At 34.9% G+C, this 9,762-nt stretch overlaps 2 protein-coding genes across 2 annotated transcripts; one reads left to right on the forward strand and one right to left on the reverse strand.

Annotated features, from left to right (window-relative positions):
* Positions 1 to 1,372: 1,372 nt before the first annotated feature.
* Positions 1,373 to 6,782, forward strand: Brun (trafficking protein particle complex subunit brun). The gene is made up of 12 exons (XM_070315144.1): positions 1,373 to 2,763; positions 2,930 to 3,206; positions 3,291 to 3,489; positions 3,762 to 3,973; positions 4,070 to 4,268; positions 4,353 to 4,767; positions 4,853 to 5,073; positions 5,145 to 5,505; positions 5,631 to 5,787; positions 5,868 to 6,045; positions 6,154 to 6,377; positions 6,475 to 6,782. Exons 1-12 carry the CDS (start codon positions 1,826 to 1,828, stop codon positions 6,661 to 6,663), a joined length of 3,570 nt encoding a protein of 1,189 aa, XP_070171245.1. The 5' UTR covers positions 1,373 to 1,825; the 3' UTR covers positions 6,664 to 6,782.
* Pif1 (Pif1 DNA helicase) lies at positions 5,127 to 8,993 on the reverse strand. Its single transcript, XM_070315145.1, has one exon. It carries the CDS (start codon positions 8,762 to 8,764, stop codon positions 6,920 to 6,922), a length of 1,845 nt encoding a protein of 614 aa, XP_070171246.1. The 5' UTR covers positions 8,765 to 8,993; the 3' UTR covers positions 5,127 to 6,919.
* Positions 8,994 to 9,762: the final 769 nt, after the last annotated feature.

The raw sequence follows: 9,762 nt of genomic DNA on the forward strand, positions 1-9,762 counted from the left end.
CTGTCAGGTTATGTCAACAAACTTTGTCACCAAAACACAAGCTTAATGCAGACACAGATGGCACTGGATTTGTTACCAAGTTTTGAGCGAATTTGATACCAATTTGGCAACAATTTGTTATCAAATTGCTTACTGGGTTGCCTTTTTTGATATTCTGGTCGTTTTTCACGCAAAGCTTGATTCAAATCGAGTTGTTGTTGCGTTTGAGCGTCATCCTCATCCAACAATGTTTGCAATTCGCTATCTTCAAATTTTTTTGGTGGTCTTCCACGTTCTTCGTTTCTCACGTCAAAATCGCCACTTTTGAATTTTTTAAACCACTCAAAGCACTGATTTACCAAGAGCATGCTCACCGTAAGCTTCGACAAGCATTCGATGCGATTCTGCAGCAGTTTTCTTCAAATGGTAACAGAAAATCAATGCTGTCCGCAAATCGTAGTTTCCAGGCACAAAATTCGATATGTTGAACGCTATTAAAAACTATGCTGTTGTATGAAACTTGTATTGTTGTGAGTTGAAAATCTTTATCAGATGTCAAAACAAGAAAATGGCGCCAATGACGCGGTTTGACGGTAACTACATTGACAGCTAGGGCCATCTATGGGCAAATTCCGGTTTCATATTTATATACCTGGTAAATCGATTCCTTGCAATATTCTGCATAAAAAGTTATAGAGATATGATGGCCAAAAGTTTAATAGTTTACGAGATATTTTATACTTTATTTTATTACTTTACTTCGACATAATTTTACATAAACTACAAAATATCCCAAAATTATTTATTTTGCAATAATGTTACCTTAATATTTTAACAAATTTAAGAAATTAGGCTATTTCAAGCTCAAAAAATGAGAGACATCAATTAGTGTAAAGAAAATAAAAGAAGATTGACATTGAAATCTCCGAAACGCCTCCACCCAAGGTCAAACTAATAGCATCTTATGACCCCCTTAGAACCGAACAACTTTTATCTGAAATATTTCTTTCTATCTTGCTTTATTTTTAGATATTTAGGTGTCTCAATATAAATGCTCCAACTTGTATATATTAATTAAATATATATTATAAATTATAAATTATTATTAATAAATTAATAATAATTATTAATTATTATTATTATTATTATTTATTATTATTATTAAAATTAATTATTTATTTATTATATATATGTATATATATATTCTCCTTACATTTGACTATGATTGATCAATTTCTTATGGCATGAGACTTTGAGACTCATTACACGACTACACCTATTGTAGATCCGGGCTAAAGAAAATGCTTCGTTTAAATCACCGTTGTCATTGTCATTACGAACGAATCCATTAGATTTAGCGGTCACGTGATAGCTAGCACGTCAGTGGGCTCGTTTCACTTAACGACCTCATGATAACGCTCACGGTATCATTTCATCTTTGTTGTTCACCGAAAGTTAAACAAAGACAGATAATGCTCGCGAGCGTTGCAGTCGTTAAGTGGAACGCGCCCAGTGTCATGTGATGTATATAATTATCAGCTATCAGCTAATAAATACTACACTCATCAACGTCAAAGTTCACACATAGTCGTTCGTATATACATAGAGCTGAGAGCAGCACCCTTTAGATGTGTTTATAAGACCTTATGTGCTAAGCCGTTCACTGTTGATGAGATTAATCATTGATATGGTTATAAAAGAAAAATTGTTATTTTTGACGCGGATATAAACACGACATCGCGCACATGTTTTTCGTTATGCCTGACTGGACAATAGAGACAAATGACAGAATCAGCTGGAGTGCCTAGGTACTAATCGGGTACCTTCGAACAAATTGATGGCATAAATGCGCTCAGCCATCAGCGTTATCTTGTCGAGTCCGGTGCCCGACAACAAAATGTCTCATCCCGATTACGAGCAAACTGCCCATGATCATGCTGCTTTGCTGTTGCTATTGAGACCCATCGGTACACAAATCAAGCCAAAGACAGTCAGTAGGTTATGCGAAAGGATCATTAAAGCTGGCAGCAGATTTTCCGTATCTGATTCCAGTGGGGGCACCCGGGAGATTTTAGCCAGATTTGTCAAAGAACATCCCGTGGAGAACAATGACTGGGGGGACTTTCAAACTCATAGAAGATTATTAGGTCTGATCACGTTCGGCAAGTACGATAATCAGACAGAATTGAACGAGCTATGTAGAGTGCATGAGACCTTGAAGGTAAAATATAGCAACACTTTATATGATTCGCGAGCTATCCTCTTTGGTCCACTCAAATCGAATGGTCGCCATGAGCCACCACCAGGCTGCACTACGCCTAACAATTTTAAAACGCGGGCAGTGTTCTATGCAGATGAAACATGTCCCGATCTGGAAACACAAACAGCTGAATATCTTAATTTCCTGTTCTGGATCTTGGAATCGAAAAGATTGGAGCGTTCTAGGGAAAAGATAGACCGTGTCTCTCTTCTATTGGCTCCATTCGAGAAGAAAGATTTTATAGGACTAGATCTTGAATCTAGAAATAATAAAAAAAGATGCGTTGGCCGTATGACAAAGCATTTAGGAGATTTGTGTCTTCAAGCTGGACTACCAGCTGATGCATTGAATAATTATAATTCTGCAGCCAACATTTTACAAGCAGTCAATGATTGGCTGTGGTTGGGAGCTGCGTATGAAGGTCTTTGCGCTGCTTCAGTCTTAGTTCTTTATCCTAACATGTGTCGAAGTCTTCCATTGCAAAGAAATTCCTCTCTACAGGAAGGAAGTCCAAGTAAGCAGAGGTATGAGTAATCTTTAAACAAAATTACACAATCTTTTTGAAAAATAAAACTATCTTTCTTGTTTTATTTGTCAATGCTTAACAAAATTAAAATACACGTATAGGTATTTCCTGTTTTATCATAAAACTTGATTTGAGAATATAATAAATCTAATAATAATTTGTAGACGAGGATCACAAGCTATCGCGACAGTTTTGCCATCTCCGCCCAGCATAGAAGTAGTGAAGGCTAGCATGCCACATATTTTATTACCAGATGAGATATCTAAGAAATATCGCGAAGCCATTGTACATTACAGTAAATATCAATATGCTGGTATAATTGAAACTGAAGCTAGTTTCAAAGCTACGAGGATTTCAATAGAGCAGAACTGTACCTTACAGGCTGCATCATATCTAAATAATGTTGTATTGATTAATTTGCCTCTTAGCGAGCAAGAAAAAGTACGTAATGATAACATTGTACAAGTTGCATACACTATCAAGATATAAAAGGCATAAAATTATTACATAGATAAAACATTTCAGATTGATCGATTCACTACATTGTCAGATCTATATACAAGCTTTCGTTTTGATAGAAAAGCTTCATTTTGTTTACGATTAGCTGCCACTCGACATGTATCACAAAATAATCCTAATCCAGACTGGCAACAATGTTATAACTTAATGTTACAAGCTACATCCGGATTTAAATTATCCTTGGATCCCGTTGATATGTCACCAGGTTATTGGGCTACAGTTATTATGCATGTGTTGGTGGTTATCAATAAATTTCCTAAAACTTTTATTCTTCTGATTACACACTATTTTTATCATGTTTTTTGTTTTAAATGCAAAAATATATGAAAATATTGCTTTTCAATTTTATGTGATACGCGCGCGCGCGCGCGTGTGTGTGTGTATATATAACATGAATATGTGTGTCAATAAAACTTTTTATTATTATTTATTTTCGTGCATCTTAATTAACTTTTTCAACATGTTCTACTCTCACAGATGGACAAAGAGGATGGCCAGCTATACAGATTCAAATAATAAATGAACTTGTTGCTGCTGCAAATCGAATGGGTAACCCAGCACTTGCTACAAGGCATTTAACGTTTCTGCTTCAAACAATGTACAATTATTTAACATGTATTGAACGAAAAGATATTGCATTACAACTTCAAAATGTATCTCAACAATGCGAGGGTGCACCAGTTCCTCTTGTATGTTACGAAGACTATAATGATGCAAATAATACCAAAGAAAGATATTGATTAATTTACTCATATAAAATAAACAAAACCAATAATTTATAACAGGTTTTAGATTCTGGTACTGTTATACCACCGGCTAATTTATTAAATATACCAAAAACGAAATCGTTTATTCTGAAAAACATGCAGCCACATTTACAACCTCAAAAAATAGAAAGAATAAAGGAAGATCATGGTCCATTTTTATTTACGCCAATTAATTTTGGATCACTGGAGCGCAAAAATACTTCAAAAAGTAAAGTTGGTATGTATAATATGATGGTGAACATTAATAATTTAATATGATTTGCTTTTGTCTCTCTCTACATCAAGTTTTTTGTTACAACAGATTATTTATGGGTAGAAGGAGACGTTTGTGAGGTATCAATGCAGCTCATAAATCCTTTACCGTTTGAATTGCATGTGTCTAATATGAGACTCTTGACAAATGGTGTAGTATTTGAATCAATACCAGAAAGTATTAGCCTACCTGCTGAATCTGGGTCAATTGCAGTTACGTTAGCAGGCAGGCCCAAGGAAATTGGTGATTTAGAGATACTCGGCTTTAGTACACACACATTAGGAGTTAAATCTAATTGTAGATTGAGACATATGGAGGGCATGTTACACCCTCAATATACGGTCGAAGTTATTCCAGCCTTACCAAGAATCGATGTCGTGACTAATTTGCCTCAAACTGCCAGTTTCAGCTCGGGCGACAATATAGTTACCAGCGCGAGTATCTCACTTTATGGTGGTGAAAGGTTCGCCTTTATTATAATAAAAAATTCTTTCATTGATACTATTATTATTTTTATGCAAGATTGGTAAACATAGTTTTGCTTATAGCGCTGAGTGTACTATAACAATAACGAATATTGGACAAGTTCCCATTGAAATGGTTGAATTGTCGGTACAATCTACTTTAGATGCTATAACTGAAAGTAAAATTTTTAAATGGAGCGAAGAGAATTTACTGACACAACTACCTTTACAATCTGGCAACAGCGCGAGTATTACTTTATATCTTTTTGCAGCGACAGATTTTGTAACATCTTTTATCAGAAATGGTAACATTCTTAATAATCTTCAGATTTTAAAATATATTCCCTTCTTATTTTAATGATAATTTATTTTTCAGATATTACTAGTAGTACATGTCTTAGTCAACCAAACAGTTTAATGTCACATTCAGGCCACAGTTCTCTACCATCTAGATTAAGTTCTCCGTCTCATCAAATAAAAAGACAATCCGAATTGACTTCCTCCTTCAGATCAGGAATAAGTTCACATTCTGGCCATTCTTCCTTAACGAGTTCACGTTTATCAAAACTTGCAGTACCTTTACATACATCTAATGTTATCGAAGGTCAATTAAAAATAAAATATTCAGGAGGTGCAGGCTTAACAGTTGGTTATTGCAGAACTTCGTCCGTTTTCGTAACCATTGAGATGCTAGCCAGTGTACAAATTACCAATTGGGATGTATTACCGGCCGAAACGTAAGTCAAAACGCAAGCATATTTTTTAAATATTTATTCGTATAGTTTATGTCCCTCTCTTATAAAAAATCATAGGTTTTAGTTTTTATCAGTAAAAAAAAATCTCCTTTTGTAATAATTTTTAGATCATTGCAATTTTATCTCGTATTGGATGTGACAAATATGACAAATCATGAAATGGAATTACATTATACACAAAATAAATATATATACATGGAAGGTAAAGAACCATGTAGAATTCCCGTTCCAGTTGACCGATGTCCACTCAATAAATTGTCTATGGTAATAAAAGATACGATACTTATTTAAAAGTACATTGTGATATAATATTACTACTATTATACATTTTTTTTTGCTTATAGTTAAATGGTGCTGATGATACCAGTAAACTCCAAAAAATATGCGCCGAACATATAGCCTCATTAGTTGATTTACGTTGGCAATTACTAGGTACCGAGTCAACGGGAAAAGCAACTTTATCCGGTATTACCCTAACTCAGGATATGTTAGACCTAGTTAGAATGAGTCCTTTACAATGGGGTTCGTATATATTGCTCACGCACATATACACATTGTATATAATCTATATATAAAATTAAGATTATGAAATTAGAATTAATGAAACGAAAAAAAATATGTTTTCTTTAGAAATAAGTATCAATGATACTATTGTGAAAGCGCAAGATGAACTATCGTGCGCTTTAGGTGAATGCATCAGTGTTGGCGTAGGAGTGTGCAACGCTTTGGAACATCCGCTGAGCGATCTTACATTGTCTATTAATTTCTATCAGGATCATCATAATGGAGTTAATAATTATCAATTAGAAACTAGATTATCTATAGCTGGGACAAATAAAGTCATGTTACCTACTGTAAGTTACAATTTTTATAAATGCAATTTCTTTCTCGTGCGCGTTGTATGTACACGCGTGTCTTGTTCTCCATTATCATAAATGAATAATATTATAGTTGCAGGAATATGGCAGAGCCTACCACGAGTGTCGAGTAGTATTTTTTACTGCTGGTCAATATAAAATAGATATTCAATGCAATAGTAAAGAATCCGCTCCAACTTCTCCGATACTTTATTCAGAATTTGCACGTGCCGGACATACATGGCGATATATACCATCCATCGAAATAACCGTCGATGATTAACATTATTAACGTTGTCTACATAAATATCAGTATGAATTTCAATACTTGTAAAAAGAAAAAAGGAAAAGAAAAGAAAAACTTAAAACAATACCGTATTAATTATATATATAAAAATAAAACTTTTACTTTCTATAATGAAATTAAATAGTTGTATATTATAATTCTTCTTGCATGTCGAAAGTTACGCACATGAATTGTACATATTTATACATAGAAAGAAAAAAAGAACTATCTTTCATTTGTCTCTAATTTTATTTTATTTTTTTTTGCCTAAAGGAATTATCTCTATCTTTTGTAAATTTCTCCTGAACTTTTTATAAAATTCAAGTACAGTTGTATTAGCCCACACCTGTTGACTATTAAAATCTAAAACGCGTAAACTCTGTAAACTCTGAGCTCTTGATAACGCTACATAAGATTGTCCTGCATCAAATACTCTCGACAAGCACATTTCTACACAGTCTAAAGTTAAACCTTGACTTTTGTGAATTGAAAAAGCCCATGCTAATTTTAACGGGATTTGTTTTCTGTATACAAGAGCACCCGAAGTGCTTTTGATAGTCCATTTCTCCATTTTTGCCTCATAATGAGCTCCAGAACGCAATTGAATTATTGGTATATCATTTTTAAAATTGATAACAACACCTCGAGCTCCATTTACTAATCCGCTATTAATATTTATATTTTTTAACAGCATAACTTGAGCGCCAATTTTTAATACTAATTTTCCAGGTATAGGCAGCTGTTGATCCAATATATTAGTCATAGAATTCTCAGAATCTAATGCTGTATATACTTTAGTTTCACCCTTAAGTTCATTCAATTGGAATTCATTAATTTCATCAGCTTCCTTGACATGTGAACATAATCTAGTTGCTAAAACTCCATTGCTTTCAATATGTTGTTTTGCCGTTTCTTTCAAAGTATTTTCAATATCATCTGTAACTCTACCTATTCTAATACTATTTAATACTTTTACAAATGCTTCATCTTTTTGTCTATGAACTGTTCGTAATTCAAAATTAAAGTGAATACATTGTTGCCAAGCCTCACTTTGAAAACAGAATTTTGCTCCATCATTGATTTTAGATACAGGAGGTAACTGAAAGAAGTCGCCGCACAAAATTAACTGTATTCCTCCAAAAGGTTTTTCTGTCCTACGTACATGTCTTGCCACTGCCTCAATCTTATCAAAAAATTCACCATCTACCATAGAAATTTCATCTATAACTAAATGTTTAGTCTTTCTCCATATCGAAATTACAGATGGGCGAGAAGCTAACTGAAAACATCTCTCCTTGGTACCAGTACCCAAACCGATACCAGCAAACTGATGTAACGTGATTCCACCTATATGACAGGCTGCTACTCCAGTACTTGCTGTAGCCGTTGTTACATCCGGAGGAAGAGTCGATATTATCTTCTTCAAGAGAAACGACTTGCCAGTGCCTGCGCTTCCAGTAAAAAACACATTCTTTCCACCAAGTACCGCATTCAAGACTTTAATTTGTTCTTCAGTTAATTCTCCAGCGATAGGATTATCATATAACTTTTTTGCTGCTGGTACTTTAGAAGTGCCATCGTGAAAATATTTCCGCTTCCTGACAATGCTCAAAGGTGAAGGAGTAGTAATTGTTGCACGCGATATAGCTGTAGCTTTCTCCTTTGCTCTGTTGATCTCTGCGCTAGTAGCTGGACTAACATCTTCAGCATTACCATGTCGTACATTTGTGAAGAGCTTTTCCTTCAGAGGATCCACCTTTCCTTCTTGACCTGTCATCTTGATGAAGATAGTCTTCAAAAAGTTTATCAATTGAGAGGAAGGTGCATTCGATAAGAATAATGTACAATTTTGTTCCTTAAATTTTATGGATGCTTTTCCTTCTGTCATAAATTTGTTAAAAACGGATATACTTTTCAAGGGTAATTTTGTAGATACATTCGCCTTTCCTGTCTGTACTTCGATGAGCATCTCGCGCTGATTATTACGAATCAGGCGCAGTAATGCTGTTCTCTGAGTTGCCTTCCTTAAAATAGATCCTTGAGAGTTTAACCACTCCATCGTGACAGTGCACGTTAACGAACAGCCGTTTAAATCCATATCTTCGGCCTTTTCTCTTCGAGTCTTCCGTGAAAATATTACTTAATAACAATATAATAATTTTCTTTCTTTTTTCTTTTATGGATTTCTGTTCGCTAAAGGACGCAGTATCACAATCATAAAGGAAGAGCTCTTCTTCTTCTTCTTGTGAATGACACCGGGCCTGAGACACACAGGCCCACAACCAAGTCGATGAATATAAATAGTGCTAATGAATACCTCCGTATTCGACCAAGGCCGCAATGGAATATACCATGAAGGAAGAGTAAAGAGAGTTATCTCGATAGTGTAGAATCTAATCAGAGAAGCGACAATGGCGTTCCGCTTGCTGATTGGTTGATTGCCATGGGCTCGTTCCATTTAACGACTGCAATGCTCACGGTATCATTTCATTTTTGTTATTCACCGAAAGTTAAACAAAGATAGATGATGCTCGCGAGTGTTACGATCGTTAAGTGGAATGCGCCCTATTTTGGTCCCGTAGTGAATCCTACGTGCAAACTAACCGCAATCGGCGTATCGTAAGTAAGAAAAAAATATATTTGTAATGTTATTTTCTAAAAAAAACATTTCAAATATCTCTGAAACATATTATTTTCTAAAAAAAAAAAAAAACATTTTAAATATCTCTGAAATATTTTTAAGACATTTTAGATTACATATGGACAGCGGGCCCAACATAACGATCATGGGAAACATGGAGGGGGTAACGATGTCGCTTCCATAGACATAAGCGGGGAGCACACACTTTTGCATAAGCGCATAATCAAATTCCTTATGCCTACGATTATGCGCTTATGCAAAAGTGTGTGCTCCCCGCTTTAGGGTGAGTTTCGTTATGCACTGCGAGTACTGTAATTGTAACGTCATGTAAGCGTACTGCGAATAGCATTCCGTTTTAATTTCGTGTACTTTGAAGCTGTTGGGAATTTGTAAAACGGAACGCACTCGCAATACGCTTTCAGCAGTTCGCATCTCGCATCCAGTGTTGTAATAAC

Source organism: Polyergus mexicanus, unplaced genomic scaffold (assembly GCF_030449975.1).
Source record: "Polyergus mexicanus isolate NDT 795.1 unplaced genomic scaffold, iyPolMexi1.0 SCAF_129, whole genome shotgun sequence".
NCBI lineage: Eukaryota > Metazoa > Arthropoda > Insecta > Hymenoptera > Formicidae > Polyergus > Polyergus mexicanus.

Coding starts and splice junctions, on each gene's coding strand:
- Brun (XM_070315144.1), top strand. CDS start 1,826: ATGCGCTCAGCCATCAGCGTTATCTTGTCGAGTCCGGTGCCCGACAAC. Junction 4,269..4,352: donor TACTTCAAAAAGTAAAGTTG/GTATGTATAATA, acceptor TTGTTACAACAG/ATTATTTATGGGTAGAAGGA. Junction 5,506..5,630: donor GATGTATTACCGGCCGAAAC/GTAAGTCAAAAC, acceptor AATAATTTTTAG/ATCATTGCAATTTTATCTCG.
- Pif1 (XM_070315145.1), bottom strand. CDS start 8,764: ATGGATTTAAACGGCTGTTCGTTAACGTGCACTGTCACGATGGAGTGG.